This window comes from Lynx canadensis, chromosome B2, assembly GCF_007474595.2.
Source record: "Lynx canadensis isolate LIC74 chromosome B2, mLynCan4.pri.v2, whole genome shotgun sequence".
Taxonomy (NCBI): domain Eukaryota; kingdom Metazoa; phylum Chordata; class Mammalia; order Carnivora; family Felidae; genus Lynx; species Lynx canadensis.
In genome coordinates this window covers 65802449-65827649 of record NC_044307.1, presented here as the reverse complement: position 1 = coordinate 65827649, position 25201 = coordinate 65802449, and the positions used below count along the sequence as shown (strand labels likewise).

Genomic DNA, 25201 nt, shown 5'->3' with positions numbered 1-25201 from the left:
CTAATGAAATGGGAACTACTTAAAAAATTTCTTGTAAGCATTAGGCCATAATATGAATACTAGAATTGTGGAGTATGTAACTTCTGCTTGACATATAAAATAAAAAATAAGCTAATTATTTGTTATCCTATTTATTTTTCTTATCCTATATTCTTATAAGTTCTTAAAGATACCATATCCATGATCTCACATTTATTGATACAATTTGTAATAATTTTATTTATGTAACACAGTAGTATCAATTTATGCCATAGGAGAAACAGTAATATATTTGAAAGTAATGTTTTTTTTTTTTTTAATATTCAAATGGGATGAGAGAGAAAAAGAAAAAGAATGATTGTGTAAAGGAGGGGGCAAAGACAGAATGTGATAGTTTAATTGTATTCAAATTAAAAGCCCTGGAAGAACTTATGAATCCAACTGGGATGACATGTACATTTCAATGATACAAGACGCAGAACAGTAGTACCTAAGTTTAAGACCAGGAGTTCTAGGGCTTATCACTCCACAGAAAGGCTTTACTAATTCTGGGTGAGACCTCAGTTTTCATAAGCTGGGTAAATAAGAGAGCTGGAATAGAAGATCAATTTCATCTGATTCTAAATTTTTATGAAATCAGAGAACTTGGAATCTCCCAACCAAGATAAACCTACTTGTGATTCATCATGAGTATTAAGTATTAGTGGTTGTTTAGACTTCTAGGGCACTTTGTTTTTAGATTTTTTTTTGATCAACTGATTAATGATTAGAGTCCTACTTCAGAATGACCAGAAAGGTTTTCAGTATTACCCTGATTGTTTACCTCTTTCTTGCTTCCTCTACTGGCCCTAACTCCAACTCAATGTTCTATTTGACCTTATCCTTTGACATGATGCTAAGAAACCAATGAGGCATGTCCAGCTACAATGAAGCATTTCCAGTTTAAAGAACTTTTCTAAATAACTGCATCCAATGTGGAGGCAGAAGACGTACATCATCCTGTCTTCTAATCTCTACTGCGTTTGTAGTAAAAGAAAACAAAGATGATGATGATATTCATAAAGAAGACAAACATATAAGCTAAGTGATAATAATTAAGAATGAACCGCAGGGAAGACTTGTGGAACTAGAATCAGCAACTCTATGGAACATCAAGATATTCTGCTTGCTGTTTTGTTTTGTGTTGTTTTGAATGATTTTTACTGTTTAAAGTGTTGTTTCAGATTCCTAGGATATTGAGTCTCACTGAGTCACATCTCAGTTGGAAATCCTCCTGCAACTAACCTAAGATGTAAAGTGATAAACTGCCTCTGACACATAGGACTCTATATGACAAGTCATATTTTGTAACCACCTCTATTTTCTTGCATTAATCTCTGAATATCTGAGATCAGCCTCTAACATTTAAAAATCAGTAGGCTTTTCTACAGTCATATTTCAAATTAACAATATTGATTTAGTAGCTGGGTTTTTTTTAATTTTGAATTTCTAAAAAGTCATTACTTCCAAAAGGGCTTCTTGACATGAAATTATAACACAGGTTGTTCTGTGATGGCTGGTGCCACTTTTGTAGTATTAAACAAAAAAAAAAAAAAAGGATTTTTAAATAAACCAGATAGTATATTTAAAATTGCTTCATGAGGTATACAATTCTACGCATATTTTAATTAAAATTATTAGGTGCTATTTAGCAGTTTATAAACTCGTAGTGTATCCTTACAAAATAATGCTGAAATATAAATTAAATGTTTTAATGCCACTTGAAATTGGGTAAATTTCAGTTTCTAAAAATTTGCTATCACTTACTTTTCTTACTGAAGACAGATCAATAAGAAATCTCACATTGCACAACTTATGTCATTCACTAATAAATCTCAATAGTAAACATCAACCTAAAATAGTACTTAAGACTATGAATCTACATCTTAATATTTTAAATGCAATTTAAGCAATAAAATGGCTTCATGTCTTGCTTATGTATAGGAATTTGACTATTGACAACAGATCATTGAGAGACTTTAATAATATCAAGTATTTACATTTCCTTTTTAGAAAAAAACATTAAATCCAAGTTAATAATATTTTAACAGAGTTATATATCTTGTGAAAATATCAAGAGGAGAGAGGTTATGATGCAAGACCATCACCTGAATGATAACTTCTCTCACACAACTTGGTGCTTACTAGTCCTACCTGCTATATACACTGTACATTTTTAAAAGGGAAACTCTTGGTTGGATACTACTTGTTTTACCTTGGAATATTGCTCGCGATCAAGTTCTTGACTAGAACCAGACCCTGTTGTCTGCTTAAATCGATGCACTTTCATTTTCATCTGTCTTGTTCGCTCCTCCACTACTAAGCTTGCTGCAAAAACACACAATGGAAGCCTATTAACACAGGCGAAGCACTTTTAGGAACTGAATGGTTTAAGATTTCAATTCTTTTGATATGACTTCGATTAAATGAAAATTTAGAAGTAACACATGACTAATAAACAAAATGCAGAATATACAATGTTATCACCTGTTAATTTAAAGATGAACATGACTCAAATCACACAAAATGGGGAACACAAATGTTAGTAACAAAATATAAGGACCCCGCTGCTTCTTCACCTGATATGAAATATTTTCAATTCCATTCATAAATGACTATATGAAATCAGATTTAATTGTGAAAATATGCTTTCAATTTAATCAACTGGTTGTTGCATGTACATATATAGAGAAAATAAATATGCATACTGAAGACATCACACATATATGCACATGCTTAACATGCATGCACACATCCACTTAACATCCTCAACTAACAGCAGTCACCTAAAAACTATTTTAATTGGTAAGCACCTGGTTTGCTGAGGCACTCTTATTAAATCATTAATTTCTACCTGTAGCATTTCATGAATATTTCCAGTCTTAAAAAAGGACTAAGAGTAAAGATTAGATTTCTATTTCTGGTGGCTCTGTCTGACCACATAGATGAAATTCCTATGCTTTGAAAAAGTGACATAAAATGTTTAGCTATTTAAGTTATAATTTGTGAAGAACTGCATTACATTTAAGTCTTTATTAATCTCCTGAGTAGCAAGTGTGACTGTTTAGATGGGAAAATTATAGCTTTCAATAAAGTACAAGTTATTTTAAGTCAGAATCCATCAGAAGCAGCTTAGCTTCAAGAGCATGCCATTAATTAATACATTTTTACAAATTAAGGGGAAAAAAGAGCCAAGTGTGCAGAATCAACTCTTCAAAACATACACCTGTATTGTGTGAGACCTATTTTTATTTTTTACAACTTATCTTTTGACAATTTCCTGGACTATTCAACCTCTGCAACCAGTGCTAAGATTTAAGTTATGTGTGTGTGTGTGTGTGTGTGTGTATACACACACATATATACATTTATATGTATATATGTGTGTGTGTGTGTGTGTGTGTGTGTGTATATATATATGTATATATGGAAAAATACCTATTTGTATGTGATCAAAGTATTGGGGCTTCTGTCAAGAGGGCCCAATGACTTAAAGGATAGTATAAATGTTGATATATGTGACTTAACTTGGCTGATGATTTCATCTCTTACAGAGTTTATAAAGATACTTGTTGGCAAATTTTACCACTGCAATGATTAAAGGTCTATCATCCTTGATAAAAGATACTGACACCAATTATAAAGATTATATAAATATGTAGCTTTTATTGTGTGTACAAACTAACAGCACAAGAGACAAATACATAGTTTGAAATGTGTGGATAAATATTTTAATTATATTTTTAGTATAAAATTATTAGATGTTTAGCTTTGCTTAAATTCAGTAAATGAGATAGACAGTATCAATCCCTAACATCACAGTTTTGTGAATTAAGCAATGATGCACAATTGCTTTGGAAATGTTGACAGGAAATGATAACTGTATGATTAAAAGATGGCTCTATGGAGATCTTGAGAGAAGTAGTTCAGAAATGTATACTTGACAGTATTAAAGGAGTCATAACAAGTACTAGAAAGTAAAAGGCTACTTCAGATTAATTAGAAAATGAGAAAAATCTATTGAGAAATAAGTTATATTTGCAGAAAGCCATAGGCAATACAAGAAAATGCACAATTACCTGTTCTCTGCCTTATGCCTATTTTGTGGGTGCCTCTGGACCCTTGCTCAGTCATTTGCTTTGAATTTCAAGGAAGTTAAATGAACTGTATGTAATCAGTTATACTCTACACTTAAAACTGGAAGTAACTCAAAGTCATCTTTGTGATAAAAGCAAATTTAAATGGTATTAGCTTCATATTCTCAATAAATTATACTAATTTTAAGAAATTTTTCACATTGATTAGCCCATAGCTTTGTGACCTTCACTTTCAGTATCATGAAATTCCTAGGGAAGACAGTAACTTGACACTGAAAAGATTTCTCAAGAACTACTGGCCTAGAGCAATCTGAAACAGTTCTGATGATTTTAGTCTGCCAGGACAACACCTCATGTCTCTAAATATGACATGGCTGCATTTAAATCTTTATTTTGAAAAACTGAAAACGAAATCATAAGGAGACAGGGGTAGCCTAAATAAAATAAATCCTAAAATGGTTTTAAATGACTTCACTTTGACCTTCTAAAAATGATTAATAAACTATTTTTACTCTTAAAGGAGTGAAAGTTGACATCTTTTAATCTGTTGAAGAAAGAAAATGCCCAAAATCTGACTCAAAACCACAAGTAGACTCCCTTGACTAGCCAGCAAAAATACAGTTGCCATGCTGTCCTCACTGCTTGCTCTCAGATTTCAAGAACAGAAGCAAAACGCAAATAGCTTATCATTTACTTACTCATAATCAAAAGATCAGATAATTCCATAAAATTTACATTTTTAAGTAGTTCTCATTATTTCCTTATGGTTTGTACATTAGTGTGTATTCTGAAATAACTTTATACAAGTTCTTTACACTTTTTACAGTTTGCTTACTTGCATTTTATTTTTAAACAATCTATTTTGAAATGAAATGACATTATTTCTGAATTACTGGTCTATCTAAATAGTAAAAACAAATATATGAATTAAAATATTTATCACAAATTTGAACCAGATGACATGATTATTAATGTACATGATTTATACAAAATAACAGATACTTAGCAATGATAAAACTAAATTGCATCCTTGGAATATGATTACCTGTTGAGTATCCCAATATAAGGAAAATGAGCCACAGCCCATAGAGCTCAAATATCTTACTTTGAAAAGAATGATTACTAATCACCATTTAAAATTTTTGTATTGACTTTTAATGCCAATAGCAAAATTAAAATATGAAATATCTTCCAATTCTCCCCAAAATCCTAGCATCAAATTTACATTTAGGAGTATCCTGAATATTGGTAGCATTGTAAACTAACAAAATCATTAAAATGCCAGTTGCTCGTTCTTTATAAAAAGAATTTAAAAATTGGAGGACTTCTGGGTTTTAATTTTTTTTTTAATTTCAAAACTGTCACATACTAGAGAGTTAAAAAAATACCCTCTCATTTTATACAACAAATGTAATTATCATGCAATTGCATTTAATCTTTTAATGAACATATAGTCATTAGATACAATATAGTCAAAAAAGGATGTTTGTTAGACACTGTTTCAGCTAGAATTGCAGATAGAGTGACAGTAATAAACAATTCTTCTCTACCTCTAAGGTGCAATTAACACTATAATTTTATACAAAAGTTCTTTAAGTTGGAATTATTCACTATGCTTTCTAAAAGCTGAATGCTGTGTTTGATGTTGAATTGTGTTTTTTAAAAAAGCAGATACTGGGGCGCCTGGGTGGCGCAGTCGGTTAAGTGTCCGACTTCAGCCAGGTCACGATCTCGCGGTCCGTGAGTTCGAGCCCTGCGTCGGGCTCTGGGCTGATGGCTCAGAGCCTGGAGCCTGTTTCCGATTCTGTGTCTCCCTCTCTCTCTGCCCCTCGCCCATTCATGCTCTGTCTCTCTCTGTCCCAAAAATAAATAAACGTTGAAAAAAAATTTTTTTAAAAATAAAAAAGCAGCTACTAACTTACTTAAAAAATATTTATTGAACTTAAATCTTTTTTTTAGGTCCACTTTACTTTCAGTTATTTTTAAACTCTGGAATTTTTATCAAGTGAATGTCTATATATCAAATATGGACTCAACATTACAATTAAGAAAGTATAAAACTAGAACTTTTTTACAGGTTAATTTAAAATCATACTTGTGAAATCATTTCTTCTAAGCTCAACAGGGACTCTTATTAGAGTATGAAAGATGAGAACAGTAAATATGATTTTAAAATCTATAATTTATTACAATTTTCTAGTGGAAAATATTAGATACTATTAAGAAGTCAGAGTAAAATAATTGCTCCCTTTTCATTTTCCAAATTTTGTGATGTATTCTTAGTTTAATGGTATGGATAATCTTTGATGAAAGTACAAATAAGCTGAAATCATTTGCAAATACTGTGTTTGTGCCTGCATGAATTTCTTCCAATTTTATCTCTTTGTAAGACTATTTAAGATAAGGCCTGTGACTTAAAAAATAAAAAAATAAAAAGCTTAAGAATCTTTAATAAATCTTCCTTAACCCATCACTGAAAGCTATATATATATAGTGCATACATATGTATATAGTATCACCTCCACTAAAAAGAATGTGATTTTTCTGGGAAACTCCTTTGACTTACTGGACATTTGTGATTTGTTTAGAAATATTGTAAATATTAGAGTTAAGTGTAATTTAAGATAATTATAGTGTAATCATTATACTTTCTTAGATATATTAAAAATATTCATAAATTTACAATTATACAAAGATAAATTTGCTCTGAATCTTCATTTCTTCCTATGCATCTGCAAATTAACATGAATTCGGAATTTCAAATATTTGTGTTTACAGGCAAAAAAGAAAATCCATACAATATGTTGTTAAGCCTTCAAATACTTTTGGGTATTCCAAGTGAAACAAAAGTGTAAAAGAGAACAGGAATAAAAATTTCTATATTGGTAAATATATTAAAGTAAAAATATTATTGATTATTTTACTTTGTAACAAGGTGAGCTAGTACATCTGTCAGTGGTGACACAGGATCATATTTGGATAGGATAACTAAGCTTGTCAAGTCAACTACAATGTGTTATCACACTTTGTGAACAGAAAAAATAATGCCTCTGCTTCACTGCTATTTAGTAGTACAATGAGTCTTCAGTGATAATGGAATCCCATCTTTGCTCCGATGTCTCAGAGAAAGCAATGATAAATGACTGCATATCTGGAATTTGTCAGGCAGAATGAAATAAATAAATGAAACACCTACAATGTCTCAGTTATTGGCAATATTGAAAAAAAATTATTCTCTGAAGCATTTAAAAAATCACTGATAGTAGGAACTCAAACATAAGAAACAATATAATATGAAACATGGAGACTATAAAGTAATAAAAGATGACAAATATTTAGCTAATTGATTCTATAACATTATAAACTATCCACAGCCTGAATAGAAAGATGGGTTGATATCTGAAAATTTTAAAAATGTAATACTAATCTCTACTAACAGTTTTTTAAGCTTTAGTAGAGCACACATTGTTAATATGTATAAACATTCTCCATACATTTGGAAGCAATGTGGCAAAACGGTAAATCCCAAGGATGGGGAATGACTAGGCATAGATTATAATCTTAGACCCATTACCATTCATTGGTTCGTCAGTGTTGCCTTGATCAATTCCTGAGACATTTCTTCACTATGCAGTTGTTATTTATAAAATGATTAAGACTACTCAGTGTAACCTCCAGCTATTGTGGTTTATGATTTTGTATTACTTCAATAGGGTATTAGCAAGGTAATTTTTCCATTTTCAAAAAATGGAAAACTACAATAATGACTTTCTCACTTGCTCTAGTACCTAATTTCCAGCATTTTAAAATTTGTCACCTTGCTACAACTATAGATGTTAAGGGGAAAAATCACCAGTGTATTTTACATTATTATTTATTATTATGGTTTCGTCTCAATTAAAAAGTATTCCTTGCATGTTCATCTTATTTGTGGAGTCATACAAATGTAGTAAGCAACTCTGATGTAATACTAATATGTCCTCTACCTTCCACACACATATACAGTAGATGTACATGAAGATTTAATGTCTAGACTATTTTGACTACACAGAAAGGCCCAAATTCTGGGTCACTTTTTCAGAATAAAGTGCATTTCAATTTGCAAGGGTAGAAATGTGTCAAATGGTCCTCCTTGTGCTATTGTATGCTTCTCTTAAATATGAAGGATTGTGCTATGCTAGTAGGAACAATAAAAATACAAGATAACATCTGTCCAGCATGGGAAAAATTAAACACAACAAGTAAATAACATGTTAAATGAAAACACATTGCCTTTAAAGGCTTTTAAAGAAAATAACCTGTGTTTTGGTATATCACTGAAAGGCAGTATCGGCATAGGCAAAATAGGTAATTTGTATATATAATAATCACTCAAATCTCACTGCAGCCAAAGCCACATACCATCACTTATAGCATGCTGATTTTCACCAAACTGTCGAAAACAAAGCTCAGGATTTCCAATCCCAGACATCACTTTCAGTGTCAAAATTGTCAAGCACCAGAGCAACACTGAAAATACTAGTCCAACACCTGACAGGTAAGAAAGTCAGGCTCCTGATGAAAGAATCTGCCATTTTACCTTGTTCTTTTATGTTTCACAGGAATAAAAGGCTTTTTAAATGTTTTTCTCTTCTGAGAGGGAACACTATTTTCCTTATGAGACACTTCTTAGAATACAGTCTTCATGAAAAGCAGCCCAGGTAGGTAAGGCTTCTCTGGGGAAATAACAAAATCATTCCTCGAGGGGCCATGTTGCTTATTCCAAATGATCTTCAATATATTTATCCATAGTTTTCATTACACTGACGGCAATTACACTTCAATTACACTGACGGCAGCAGTATCTATCTTGAAAGGTTTGATGTGGCATAACTACTAAATTCAATATCAATTTTTTGACAGTCTCTTCCCTTTCTTTTGTAAAAAATATTTACTAATTTTAAAACTTGTTAAAAATACACTATTTAAGGGAAATATATGTTGTTAAAAAAATCAAAGAGCTTATGCACGGCTAGACCTCTGTCTGCCTTTTAGTCTTCCTCTGCACTTTCCCCACAAATTCCAGGAAGAAAGGGGTAATAATGATGTTCTTCCACAATGAGGCATATATTGCAAGCTGAGCCTTAGTTGATGTAAGTGTTAAATACTCTGAAGTTTTAAAAGTCCATATACTATTATAAATAACCACATATGAATCAGCAGAATGGGAAAATAAGGTTAAAACCAAGAGTTCTGGGACGCTTGGGTGGCTCAGTCAGTTAAGCCTCTGATTTCGGCTCAGGTCCCGATCTCGCAGTTTGTGAGTTTGAGCCCCACATCGGGCTATACGCTGACAGCTCAGAGCCTGGAGCTTGCTTCAGATTCTGTGCCTCTCTCTCTCTCTCTCTCTCTCTCTCTCTCTCTTTCTCTCTCATAAATAAATAAATAAACTTAGGGAAAAACCCCCAAGAGTTCTAAACTGTTTCACATGAGCTGCTTTACTCTCTAAAGTTTAAAGAGAAGGCTAGAATGACAACTATATTTATGGATTTGTGGCAAAGAAAAGAAATGGATAGACACTTTTACTAATATGAACAGTCATTCATAAATATTTGTTAAGTGTTCAAGAAAAGCAAAGCCCTGGAAGATAAAGAAACTTAAATCTTCGAAATCACAACATGATACAAATAAGAGGAAATGAAATCACCTGGCCAAATATGCATCTAATAAAATGTAAATAACACTGAAATCCTTTTTTACTTAGTGACAGTTAAAATAATGCTGCTTCTGAAGAATACACAAATTAATTTACTTGTTTTAGCAAAAATGAAGTTACATGATTTTTTCCTACCGTTTTACAACCATAGTATACTCTTAATGTGCAAGTATCATCTATACAATAGCTAAGGTCACAGAAGATTATTAAAATAATGTTTTCCACTTTTTTATATGAATTGCATCTAATTAAGGTTAATGCCTAAGAGTTCCAGAAAAATTACAAGTTGTTTTTTTTTTTTTTTTTTTTTTTGCATAAGTTAGCATTCCAACTGTTCTTGTCAACATTTAAGGAAGGAAATTATAGGTAACTGATTGGAGCATTTTTTTATAGAAACCTTGTACTTTAAAATACAGTTGACTAGAGATAATCCTTTAATAGCCTCTATGACCTGATTGCAATAATTATTATATATCTTATCAGTGAAACTGGAAAACAAAAAGCAACAAATGCCATTTACTCTCTGCCCCTATTCAAATCATTTAATAACTTGAACTCTAATTGCTGCTCATTCTCCATGTGTGTAAATTACATTTTTTATAATAAAGAAAATTCATATTTGTATAAAAGAGAATATGATGTGTTTTGTTATGATTCAAAATTGCTTACAAAACCCAAAAAAGTTAATGCGCTTAAGAAATACTATCCAAAGTCATATAAGTTAGAAATTTATTATGATAGTAACATTTTTTCTCACCTTGATGTCATTAAATTTCTGGTTCTGTTTTGATCTTCTTATATCATTATTGCGATGCCCCCAAACTACATTCATGGGCTCTTTAAAACTGTCCAAGAAATGTAGCAGAGAGGGAAAAATTGGCTTACTTTTAGAATGAATAATTTAAAATATGCCTATAAAGCAGTTTGTGAAGTCTAAAATGATATGGTTTCTCAGCTTTCAACATAAAAGAGGGAAGTAAAAGATAAATAATGTAGTATGAATATTTATATTTTCTCAAGTTAACTTTTCAACCCCGAGAATGTGTTATCTTTACTCAAATGCACTGGTTTTATTTTCTCAAATTAGTAACTTGAGGGCAAGCCAGGTATTAGGAGATTTAGTTCAGTGGTAAAAAAATGGCTCTTTAGGGGGTGCTGGAACCCCTAACTGGGCCTCTCCAAGATTCTGGTGTTGTAAGTGGTAGATGTCACAGTAACATGGAACCCTGGACAGAACATAGGCTGTGGACTGAAAATCTGGTTCTGCTGTCCAGAAGCTTTGTCACCTTAGGCATTTCACTTAACCCCTTGACTCTACATGAAATAAATGGGTAATAATACCTCCCTTATGGCTGTACATGTGTTGTTACCATAATCATGTGGTACTGCGTGCAAGGTAGGTACTCAGTAAATGCTGTCTGAATGCTGAAGAGCCGGTAGAGCAGAGCAGTTAAGAACAAGGTCTTTGGAGTGAGTCTCAGGCCCACCTCCTGTTCTACCACTTACCAAATAAATGACTGATAAAGGGCCAGATTTTTAACCTTCCTAAGCATGAGTTTTCTCAGTTGGAAAATGAAGATACGGATAGTTATCCCTCAGGTAGCGCTCTTGGCCAAGTCATTCACATAGAGTAAGTGCTCAATAAATTTTATCTGACATTAAAAATGCTAATAGTATTTAACGCCTCTTTTTATGTGCTTTACGAATATATGCTGAAAAGTTATATACCTGCAGTATATATAACTCCCCTGCAGTTAGAGTGACCAGCCATCCCCTATGCCTGCAACTGTCCCAGTTTAAGCACTGGAAATTTTGCATCTCAGTCCTCCACAAACTGGGACCATTAGCTGTCCCTACAAGTTCGTCTACAACTCATTAAAAGCAAACTCTCATGAGGAGCCCCTTCACCTATATGGTCACCTAGGCATGGATTGTCCCATGTGAGGACTCAAAACATCTTAATTCTCCAATACGATCCATCCCAGAAAAGATCAGCTCATAGCAACAGAGTTTCTATGCAAAACAAAACTGTTTCTTTTTTATGGGGTATGTGAGCCTAAAGTCTGACTTTATTTAAAGAGATTTCCTGAATATGCTTCTATTTGTTCTGGGCTTTGAACACTGTCTGTGACTAAGCAATACTCCCTTCGATACCAGGAGAGAGATGCAGCATCCCCTGAGCTCTCTGCCCTGCCTGCATGCATTTTGGGAGGTACCTCGTTGGCTATTTTCAGTCATGTGTGGTTCCATTCTGTGAAGCATATCCATGTCCTGTGTGCAAAGAAAACTGGGCAGAGTGATGACACATCTCAGCCAGAACACAATGACCTTGTAAAAATGTCACAATCTGTCACACTCTTCAGGGAGCCTGTAAATGTGCATATTTCACAGAGACTTTAGGTTGCACATCTTAGGAATTTTGTTTTGATTAATTATAGCTTTTGGGTAGTAATAATACATATGGAAGATCTCTTTAAACAATTATTACCTTATTCCTTCTTTTGGCTGAATTAATTAGGTCATGGCCAATTTCTAATATAGAATTTTAATATCTTTATCAACTAAAACTTACCATGCAAATCCAAGTAAATTCTTCTGAACTAAAGTACAAATGTATTGGCCATTTTTATACCACTGAATTTAAAGTTATATTTCTGATAACTGAATTAAAAATTCAGGAAGGCTAGCAATCTATGCAAAATCTAGGGATGTAGACATCTTGGATCTTACTGAATAATATTTTATTTTTTCTTAATATGTACTTATTGCCTAGTATAGTGTCTGCCAGAATATGCATTTACCAGAATATAGACATATTTTTAAAAATTCAAATTAAATAAGTAATTGAATATTATCTCCCATTTTCACTCTGTAATACTGAGATATATAACAATACCTGAATATACTAGGATTTAGGGATAAGTAGTTGGGATTTGTGCTTATTAAAACAGGATATACTAAAGTATAGTGGAAGGAGGTCAAAAATAAGAGACCTGGGCTTATAGTCTACTATTCATCAGCAGTGTAAATCTCTTAATCTCTCATAATCTGAGTTTTATCATTCATAAAGTAGGGATGATGCTACTCTCAGGACTAATTTTTAGGCTTACTATGTCCACCAAATTAATTCAATCATTAATCCATAATACTGAGTAAATGTATTTTACTACACTATACATGTATAGTAATAAAATGTATCTTATTACACTATACAGTATTATTTAATTTTTAACTATTATTAATAATATTATTTCATTAAGCTAAAAACTCATATTCAAATACTTAATTATCAGGTCAACAGTAATACTGAATAGGAAATAGTATTAGCAGCACATGAGAGCAGGTCAAGGTATATGTCTGCTTGAAACTCAAGTCTGAAGACCAAAACTCAACTGTGATCCAAAAGATAAGGTTGGAGGTTACCAATGTGCCAACAAAGCAGTCTAAGTGGGCCAAGAGAAGTAACATTTAAGCATCCATTTCCTAGATGCATGATTGCAGTGGGGACCAAACATTCTACAATATTAGTGCTAATAAAAGGGAAAATCCAGGGATTTTCATTCCTTTACTGGAGACATTACCCTGAACAGAAAGTAAGAATTAAACCCTTTACATGAGAGCAGGGGAATGGACACAAACAAAACAAAAATATTTTAAAAATGTGTTATTTTTCCAAAGGAATGGTCAGAGTAGGTAAATTTTAAGACAAAGCACTCTTCATTTTAATATTTTCCTCTGTAGTGTGAACTGTGCACAATATAAAATACTTAACATAAAATGCCTTACAAAACACTGTAGGGAAAAAACTACCTTTTTGCTAAATAATTTTGCTCATTATTTTAATAAATACAGTTATATAACTCACATATTATGAAAGAAAAGGAATAATATTAAATGGTTAAAAAGTTACATTAATATTTACCTTTTGTGGAAGAGTTATATTTTTCTTGTTCTTCAATGAATTAAATGCACATAATGATGGAAACAAAAGAAAGAAATCAGCAAATTTATAGTTAGACACGGAAATGTGAATCAACACAATGGCATGAATAATAAAAATGCACAACATATAATGTAATATGATAAATCACAATGACAAACCATGAGGAACTCTCAAATATGGTACTAAAATTAATCAAAGAAAGAATGAATACAATTTAAAGATTTAAAATAAAAACAGAAACATTGGGAAATTAATGTTTGGTGTTGAAAAATATATTGTATGGCATTTTTTCTTGCCTTTTAAGAACAGCAAAATATTTCAGCACCAATTTTTCCTAAAGCATTCTAATTTTAATCCATTAAGACTTTTTACTACAAGTGTATTAAAAAGCATACTTAATATTCATACATTTTTATCATTTCAAAAATGATAGCAGTACAGATAATTTGAAATTTTATATAAATAATGAAAACCTGATTTCTGATTTTTACTAGATAGTAGGCATTTTCTCTTCACTGTGAAAATAGTAACATTTTCCACATGGAAAAAAATTATCCTAATTAAGTGATCCCTTCTTCCTTCTCAGATTAATTATATTAAAATATCTCAAACAGAAATTGTTCTTTGGAGATTATATTTCTTAAGACATTTTACAAAACTTTATATCTGCTTCCTTGTTGGTACACTATTTATTGAAACATAATGGCTTTTCTAGATATTTCCGAAGGGGACTACCATTAGACTGTTAAGTGGCAGATGTAATAATAGAACACATAAAATATAACTAGCACACCAAGTGTTAGTTTACAAATAATTTTTAAATACTTCTTTAGAAGACATCTAGTTGAGCACAAAAAAATCACTTCATTGGTTTCAGAAAACCATTTAACATTTGTATGCAAACAATTATGTTGCTTTCAGATTCACTCTCCATAGGGCTACACTGGAACACAACTTTGTAATATAACCAGAGAAATTTCTTGGAAGTCTTTGCTCTCAATTATCACAAACCATTAGTTACCTAATTGTAAGGCTACTTTTTTGACTAATTTATCTCAAAATCTGTGTTGTGATCATTCCTCTTCTTTTCTTCCAAGCATACTTTAATATAATCAGAATCCCTGTAGCAAGTATGCTAACATTCTTAATCTTTAAAAGAAACTTCAAAAAACTTTTTCAAAAATTAAGTAAAAATGTCTTTTCAAAGGATGTGTTTGCCTTTAAATAGCACATATAGCTTCTATGTTACAAAGACAGAGTAGTAAAACTGAGTTACAGAAAATAAAACAAAACATGCATCCAATCTAATCATCCTGGCATGAATCCAAAAAACAATCACGTAGGTAACTGTACCCAGAAACCATATGAATAAAATTACTTTATAAGTTCATCAAGAAGTTGCATCGCTATCCAGGAAACTAAACCATTTGAAATATTTGCTCTTACCAATCAACTGCTTATCATCACCTCAGTTCTTTTTTCAAAAACAAAAATAAAAACAAAACCAAAAAAAATACTCTTTGTTAAAAATAAAAAACAACAAAAAACAACGAAAAAGAAACTTGGAGACAAGGAAATCAAGTAGAGGCTTAATTGCAAATAAACTGCACTCAGCATTAACTTCATAGAAGATATAACTAACTTTCAAAAAATAACATCAAAAGAAAAAACCATAATTCCATGAAAGCCCTATGAACAACAATGAAATGAATCATAAATAGAACACGCTACATTCTTTCTAGTCCATGAATCAAATGAATATTTTACTTTAAAAAATGTATTTTGGGACACACAAAGATGTCATGTCTGTTCAGTGTGAAATAGATCCATGATAAGATGATGGTGGACACTATCATCATTTACCAAAGGTCCCAGAGCACATGATAAAATCATAAAGTAAAACTGACCTATTTTAATTATAAAAAAACACTTAGAGAAAATAACACGTTTGTTCTCATATTTTTAAAAGGTTTTATGTATATGACTGTTGAGATCACAAATTTCAGGAACCTCAAATAACAAAAAGAGTTTACTAGTATATTTATGATATTAAATATCAAAATAAGTCCATCAATTTCATCCTCAGTCATTCCTTTCTTCCCACCTCAATTCAATCCTTACAAATTGATGATTTCTCTGAAAGACAACTGTGAATATGAATATCATAAACAATAATGTTGATATTAACAATAGAACATAAGCTTTAAAAAAAAACAAATCCAGCATACATTCCAAATTATTTCATAGAAGCAATTCTTATTTCTATAGAAATAATATAGCTACAACCTCACTGTATGCGTTATATGCAGTACCCTTATATGCTTTTGAGCTTATAGAGTGTTTTAGCAACTGGAGGAAATGCAAAGAATTTTAGGAACACATGACTTTTTGGATATCGATCTTTGGCAAATTATGGCTAATAACACTGAGTTTGTAGAAAAATTCTAGAATTTGTAGTTCTTTTAGTTGTGCAACAGGAGTTCATGAATGGATAATTTATATAAACACCAAATTTTATTTAAAGCAGTTTCTTTCATCTGGGCTGTTGTTAATTTGAGTCATAAAAACATTATGAATTATCTTCTCAAAATGTTCCCAAAAGAGAAAAGAAAGTTTGTTAAACACGTGAATTGAGAATTCCAATGAATTAATTGCTATTTTAGAAAAGAAAGTCAGATTTTCACATAGCAGCATATAGATCTTAGTAACTAAATGAATACTCTTATAATAATCCTGAATATTGAAGCATGATATATCAGTGAGATGTATAATCTTTAAAAATAATACACATCCTGAGTTTACCATAGTAGCATTCCTCTATCAGTAAGTTAATACTTCTTAAAATCTACACTAATCTTTCTATAACCAAGTAGTCTATTTATAAATTCTGCCATAACAGTCCTTGAAACAATATACTTATCTTCTTAGATCATTTCTGTGATACTTGTGTGATACATTTCTGTGATACATTCAGTAAAGTACTTCAATTAAGTAAAACACATACACAGCTCCCTCAATACAGAATGAAATACAAGTTATATCAGCAACAACCAACACCTTTGAAAAAATATTCAAAATGTTACCCTTTTAGTCATTTTATGGGGATGAAGATTTTGAATACATGTTTTAAATGTGAGTCCATTGTATTTATATTACAACCCCAAAATAAAAATTATTTCACTAAATTACTTAACAGATCCCACTCTGGTTATGTGATAACATATACTGATAAATCATTTCACCTATGGAGGAATTAGGATAGATCTTGGGTCACATGAAAAAACACAGTGACTATTTTAACCTAGAATTTATATAATCTAGCCCAAATACTTTAGGGAATTTATTTCCACTGTCAAAACTTTTTCCTTCTCTCTTTTTCTATTTCTCTTTCCCATTCTCTCTCTTTCTAGGAAAATAAACACAATGTGTATATGCTTAAAATAAGAGAATCTGTAAGTAACATGAACTGTTAAAAAAAAACACAAAACACTAAAATGTGTTCTCTAAGTCATTCTTCATAAAAGTTGTATAAAAAACACAGAATATTGCAAATGAGTTAAAATTAAAAAATACTAGTAAATACTTCAATATGATCAAGTGTTTGTTTAAAAAATATTTTTTAAAAAGCTTAAATAAGCCCTCTCACACACATAAAATACCATATTTTACTAAGATTTTAAAAATTGTGTTTTGTTTCTTTATTTCTGTGAAAAAAGGTGTTTCTAGGGCTGATTTCACTCTCTTAACTGGCAATCTAAAATTCATTCATTCACTCACTCAGCAATGTCACAGTATATTCCATGAACCACTACCGTTAGGTTCTGGGAATAAAATTTCAAGAAACAAAATCTTAGGATTCTGCAAACTACATAAATCAAAGTACTATTCATTTAATAAAAGGAGTATAAAAAGAGGTGGTTCTCAAATCCAAGGTTTTTGGACAATGATCTCTCTTTATTGGATACCTTGTTCTATACTGCCGCTTCTCACTGGCACCTGTGGTAGCTGCCGGCCCCTCCGATTGCTGAAGGATGTGTCTGCAGGAGGAGGATGGGTCGGACTTGCTTGTCTGTGCATTCTGTGGGCAAAGAACAAAGGGGGGAATGAAATGGTGAAATTCCAAGAGGGCCTGACAAATACCTTCCCTTCATCTATTACTATTAAAATAGACATAAACCTCCTAACTCAGCTTTTGGAAACAAAATCAAATGTTTTTGATGGTATGTGTAAAAGAAATATTATAAAAAGTGACTAAAAGAGACAGGGGATAATGTCTGTCACACACAGTTCTGCATAATGAATTTCTGAATTGAGTACAATTAGACTCCCTTCTATGAATTAACTTTCTATGAAATTGTGGCTTTCCATTAAGTTATCCATTTTTGGTGGTGCTGAACCAAATATATTGATTTACAGCCTCTGAACTCTATCATTGTGGATAAATTAGTTAAGAAAGGCTGTTGCCTAAATTGCTACAATTAAGTTAATGAATGTTTATATCTAGAATTATTTGTAAGTGATAAGAATAGTTCTAAGCTGTAGACTTTTATAAATTACCATTCACTTGTTATTTATTTTTAAATAGGAAAAATCTTGACAGATATTAAAAAAAATAACCTTAAGTACATGTTATAAAATATACTGGTGGAATGGTCAAAATTACAAATATAAATTTGAGAAGTGTGCAGATACATTACTACTGCACATGAGTAAGCTGACCTCCATCTGCTGGCATTCAAAAATTTTTTTAAACTAAAGAACTTTAAAATACTCTTAAGATTTTACTGAACACATCGCTTCTCGGCCTTTTGGCTAAGATCAAGTGAAGATTTTATTGAACACATACAAAAAAATTTTTTTTTAATTTCTCTTATACTTTTTAAAGAAAATACACATTTAATTCTCCAGGTAATTTCTCATAAAGAATTTCACATAATTAAAAAATATATATATATATATATGAATATGCCACAAACAGATGGAAGGACATAACACAGTCAAATTTAATTTTCAATGATAGCTAATTGGCAGGAGCTATAGACTACTACCAGCACAGTGAAGATAGATGCAAGTAATAGAGGATGTGGGAGAGGTTTAAGTGCCACAAAGAAAGGATTAAAAAATTATGGTGTCATAATGAGTGAAAGCATCAAGTGCTCAGGAAGGTACAACACCACACCAACACCCGGAGGCAGAACATGAATGCTGGGCTGGACACTGAATAGCGACCTTGTCAGAAGCGGAGAAGGTGGCGCCGACCCTCCAGGGGCAAGGTGGTGGGTAGAACACAGTGTTCTGACACTAGAGTGCTCACTCGACCTTGAGCGAGCGGGATGTTTTCCCCTAAGGACTGGCTGATCAGTCGCTCTTAGGGCTGCGTATCCCCTTCTAGAAAGGCATGGTGGGAGAACCCTAAAACATTAGGGCCAAAAAAGATCTTCAGTCAGCAGGTTCACATTAAGTTTGATACCAACACATTTGTCCAAGGAAAACCTGGTTACTCTTACAAGGCAGCGACTTTAAAAACCAGAAGAAACCCATCATCATGCAATCACTGAAACGGAATTAAAACGAAACTGACAAGTTACTGCAACTGTGCATGCCATGTGGTTTTTAGAGGGCTAATCCAGAATCCTCCAATGTAACAAACCTCTTGTTAAGTTGTACAAGGGCAGAGACTCCTGTCTCTTGTTTTTTATTGAGCTCTATCTCTAGTACCTAGAATACAGCTGTACAGCAAGCAAGAGCTCAATAAAGATAACTTGACTGAATGAATAAATACAATTAGAGTCATGAATATAGGAATACTTTAAGCATATGCCTTCAAGAAGAAATAGCACACTGTAAGACTCTGTATTTACAATGTTCATAAGTTTACTCTGCAATAGGAAGTCTATTCCAAGAAGGCTGCAAAAGGAAGATGTCTTCTGAGGTTAACTTAAGCAGACCAACAAATTAAAATGATACAGTAAGGAGAAAGTTTCATTATTGAACTGACTAAATACAAATGGCTGATGTATGGATAATAACATGTCTTCTAAAATTAAAAATAAGTCTGAAAAGATATTTGTCCATATATTGGCAGTTATCTTAATATAGGGTTCAAAATTATTATGAAATTAATTTATGAATTAAGGATTAAGAATTAAAAACTGATGTATATCTTGTTTAAAATATATACATGCTTTTGCCTTTTTAAATCATTTGCAGTTTGTATTTTAAATAAATGCATGTTTATATACCCAATCTGTATTATTTTTTACAGTGACAGAAGCAAAGAAATAATACCTCATCATTTCTAGAACAATGCTGTAAAATTCTCTTATCAAGTGATTTGAAGTATGAGAGTAAAAAATACATACTGATCACTGGAAATATATTATTGTTTTATTCAAGTTGTATTCAGATTGACAATTTTTCTTTTAGATAAAATGATTTTCACAGCTGTAATTACTTTACTACAGGCTTATCTCCCCTATTTTAGAACAAAAAAATGGGAAAATGTCAGATTCTAGGGGACGATAAGGTACAACTTAGATCTGTAAATAATGTGCATTTTTATCTTCTTGACCTATAGATAGATGCTTCATCAGACCCTACTGCAAATCCTAAAACCTGGACTGTTGTCTCAATTTCCAAATTAAAAGAAAAAAGAACTATACATACTAAGATTGTTCATTTATTCTAAATAGACTTTCACATTAACTTAGCTCTATAGAATTACTTTATATGGAAAGGATTACATGATCAAATCCTTTCTATTGGTAAAGAATGAGTTTTTATCTATTACTCTTTAAAAACCATGGTCATGAGAATAAACTTCAAGCAATCTTTGCTCACACCTTCTTAGTGTAGCCTGAAAATCGAGTAACACAGTTTTCACCCTAGTATTGAGAAATTTCATTTCAATTTCACTAAAATCTTGCTTCATTCCTTAATGCAATTCGTAAGCATTAAAAGAACTACTTAAACGTGACTTGAAATGTGAAAACTTTAGGTGGCTCTTATATGGCACCAAACTAAATGGCAAAGATATAAAAAGCAATTTTGGAGCAGATAAATGGCTTTCTAGGTCAGTATTATACCGATCGAGACTACATGACTTAGTGTTCCCATCTCCAAAGTCATGAGCTTGCAGTGTCTGAGCACAGCTTGTAGTGTTTACGGTTCATCATTTCGCACAAGATCTGTTTTTTCTTTGACATGAACTAAAAGTCCCTCAGTGACAAAGCAGTCCCTGCTGCCAGCCAAACTGTAACAAGTATGAAAGTGTAGACCAAAGGGGCAGTGTCAAAAACCACTTTGCCTGACGAAGAGAGAGGTAAGTGCCAGAAAGTCTGAATTGTAGGAAAGGAAACTGAGGAGAGTAAATGAAAATGCAGAACTTGAGAGAAGAGCAAGGTTTGGAAATGAGAGATAATGGAACCAAGTATAATTCATTTTAGATGAAAGGAAAGGAGAATTAATCAAGAGATTCTGAGGTACAGGAGTGAAATGCTGACAAAACCCAGGCTATTGAGCCTTGATATTTCAATGAAATGGGATGTGCTAAGAACGTAGGGATGCATGAATGGAAGAAATGAGGAACAACCATATTAGAGAATGCAACAGGGAGTGCATGAGGGATAAGGAAAATGACAGTAACAACTTTTCTTTACTGAGCATCAATATATAGCCATCTATACATGCCAGGCACTGCATGTATGTGTATGTGTGCATGCATGCACACATATATACACATGTATATTCTTCTTTTGATACTCTCATAACAGTTCTGAGAAGTGTCATTATTCCTATTTTATAGACAGAAAAACTGAGGATCATAGAGTGCCTTGTAAAAAGATAAAGAGCTAACATGTGGTAAAGACAGGATCCACACAGATCCACTGAGTGCCAATACTTGCTCCCTTTGCTGCCTATTGAGATAGGTTTGTTATATCACATTATGAGAAATGGCAAATCCTTGGATATATTGTTAATCTTACAAAACAAAACATAAATATATATCCAAATATCAACTTGTTTGACAAGGTTTAACAGAATTGTCTCCTGAGAGTTTACAGGAACAAAATGTGAAATGGCATTTAATGAATACCTACTCTGCTATATAAATCTATAAATAACTCATAATTTTTAGGCAAAAAATAAGTCTTCTAGAAAAAAACTCTAATTCAAACCTAAGTATGTCTCAAGCTAGTTCACCATCTCCAAATGCATATCTAAATATTTACCACTTAGTACAATCTGTGCCTACTCTCTTCACCTAAGACTAGGGTTTTGACTTGAACTTAAGTAAAACACATTTCTCACCAAAACCTGAGGTTGTCAGTCAGACATTTCTATTGTTGCAAATGGTCTTGCAGTAAATTTCTTCATTGCAGCTTAATAATATAATTCTGTTTTTTTTTTTTAATGACTTGTTACGGGATGGACATGCACATGGTATTTAAGGTCAACAGTTCAAAATGGTTCCTCTTGTAATGGCCATTACAGGCCTATACAGTCCCTTTCCAATAGCCCCAGTACAACATTGTATGTACAACCAATTCTAAATACTAGTCCTGACAAAATATCCCCCAGGTAGGTTGCAGAGTATAGGTTCTACAAGAAGAAAAGTCACTAGGGTAGAAATGAGAAATGGTGCTAGCAGGTCATATAGCTGAATTCATATGAGAGTTAAGAGTCAGACTTTTATCTTACTAAGGAACTTCCCAAGAGAATCTGAAGCACTGCTTTCAATGGCTAGGCACAAAAGTCATACATCAGTTCTATTTATATTCTGTCTATAACTGGTCACCATCTTTCAAACTATTTTCTTATAAGACTATTACTCATAAGGCCAAATTTGTTAAGGCCAAAAAGGGCCTTCAAAACTGATGACCATTAAATAGCAAATTTTGCCAGGAGCCAAGGTGTGGCTGTGTGGTATGAATCCTTTGCGTATGCTGTTAGCTTCCCAAAGGCCAAGAATCAATGCCCAAGGCATTCATACTGTGACCTCAATTCACCTGAGGTTAGATGTCAACTCAAGGCATCTTCTAAAGAACTGAGAGCTGACACAAACCTAGAAAATCCAGGCAATTCTTCTTTTGTAACTAATTATTCTGCTCACTTGAGATATATGATATATACTCTAATAAAAATCAATGGAGAGCTTTAATTATAATAAAACAAATATGCACACTTAAAAGGTTTGAGTTTTCTACATTAAAACCTACTAGCAAAGTAAATAAAGCAAGAGTAATATGAATATGATCCTTAAGCAGCAAACATTTGAGACTGGGGAAATCAATCACATTCTTGCTATTCTTTTTGGAAGGAAGGAGGATTTGTATTTATTTACAGGTATTTTCAGTGTTGTAGAAGAAAATGCTCAAATATTACTCATTTGTAGTTAAATACCATCAGTTGATTCTAGAATCATCTAGCATTTTGTAAAACAGTATCCTATTGTCAAAGACTTGCTCATTGATATATCCTACTACAGAACTGCACACAGTAGTCACTCAACTAGTAACTGTTAAGTGAATTTAAAAAAGCCTGAACAGAATAAAAATAAGACTTTGAGGAAAAATTTCAATCATGTCAAAAATAATTGAAATTATGTCTGTCTGTGAGGCAGGGGTCAGTGAATGACAGTTAAAGATTAAAAATTTGCCTAAGGAATTTATGTCACTTATGCTAGTTAAGAAACTGCAGTTAACTGAGATGACATTAAATAATATGTAAATAGAAACATAATCAGTACTGTTTCATTGCAGTCTGTCTACCTATCTATCTGAAGTGCTAGAGCTTTGTACTTCTTTCCTTTCTCAAAGCCTAGCTCCTTTGTAAAATTGAATTTCTACTCAACACTTTTCTGAATTCTCTAAATCCTTGTTCCATTGTGAATTAGATTCCCTAAATAGTCAGTATTTCCATAGATATTAACTAGGAAAAAATCCCATACTCCCTTTATTCACATTCTTTGATGTAACTAATACCTATTCACACTTACAATCTCAACTCAGAGGTAATATCTCCTGGGAAGCTTTCCTCTTTTGCTGTTCACTATTTTATTCTTGAACTTAGCACATAGTTGGGCACATATCCTTTCAATGAATAACTAAATTGTACAGAGTCTATCTCAATCAAGCCTATTATGACAGCTTAGCTGGTGTCTCGCATTTGCCCTTGGATCTTTCAATCCACCTTACAAAATGTTGTTATAATGTTCTATAATTCTGGAACTCAAAACCAATCATCTGTCTCTGAGCCTATCAATGGTTGATGGATGAATAAAACAGAAGTTGAGACTCTGTTAAATAGCACACAAGGGCATGTGCAACAAAACATCTAGGGATTTCTCCAGTTTTATTTTCATCACTCTCTCCCAGTTCCTGAAAGAATTCTCCCTCTCAAAATGTATACGGATCCCCCAAAATCAAGAGGAAATTTTAAGCCTCAGTGTTTCTCCCATTTTTTTTTCCTTTCTCATGGACTATTCTCTTCACATCTACTTTTATGTATCTAGATTTCACTCAAGCAATACCTTTTATGAGATATTTCCTGTTCCCACTCCACATTTTCCCGTGTTCCCACTGTATCTTATGCATACCTCTGTAGTAATAGCTACGACACTTTAATACATTCTTTCATTTACATCTGTGTCCCCCTGTATGTTCTCGATAATTTTTAGATGAATGAATAATATGTTAATGGGACATTTGGTGTTTTTTAACAGCTATGTAAAATAATGTGTTAATATCTTACACCTAAAAATAGCAAAAAAATCTGTAAAATTGGATAAATTGCAAAGAAAGGTCAGTAATTCCTTTAACTTTTACATTAACTCAGCAAGTATCTTTTATATACAAGTATAACTTAGACCTATTCACAGAAAAAAGATTTTTTAAACATCATTCAGATAAATAGCACTCAAAATATTCACGTATCCTAAGTGTTACGTTCATTGCTAACATTTAAATAATCTCAGAAACAAAATATTGATGTCCTAATATGTAAGTAGGAATGAGTACAGATTTAGTCCTCCTTAGTAATCAACATGATCACTATGAGAAATATATGAGATTTTTCTTAAACCCTAAGATTTAAGGGCCACCTTCAAATTACCCTTCTCTTGTTTTTTGAGGCCATTCCAATAGGCGAAGTTTATTTAAATGAATGTCTTTAAACACCACAATCTGTGCTTAAGAACCGATCATGTAAAATGAGAGAGAAGGCACCCTTGAATATATCAGCTGAAACAGAAGATGGCCACACAGCACAACACCAAGCCTACCTTTCTGCATCAGAGGCAGTGCCTTTCCTAGTCTGTTTTTGGATGCTAGATCTTTCAGACTTTCTGGAGTGCCTGTGGAATGAAATGTTAAAGAAATACAAAATATATGATGAATAGAGCTACAATAATATCATACAATGATAAAAGCAACAGGCATGAAAATGACA

At 32.3% G+C, this 25201-nt stretch overlaps 1 protein-coding gene across 20 annotated transcripts in view; it reads right to left on the bottom strand.

Annotated features, from left to right (window-relative positions):
- The window catches only part of RIMS1 (regulating synaptic membrane exocytosis 1), a 488852-nt gene that overhangs the window by 105088 nt on the left and 358563 nt on the right, over positions 1-25201 (bottom strand). For 6 of the 20 annotated variants that reach the window (XM_030315837.1, XM_030315800.2, XM_032593199.1 and 3 more), the window contains 4 exons: positions 25035-25106; positions 18983-19165; positions 17719-17831; positions 2234-2346 (listed from right to left, as the gene is read on the bottom strand). In XM_030315837.1, coding sequence (XP_030171697.1) covers positions 2234-2346; positions 17719-17831; positions 18983-19165; positions 25035-25106 — 481 coding nt within the window. The remainder of the gene's footprint in view (positions 1-2233; positions 2347-17718; positions 17832-18982; positions 19166-25034; positions 25107-25201) is intronic. The other 14 variants (XM_030315805.1, XM_030315809.1, XM_030315806.1 and 11 more) reach the window with 5 other exon arrangements.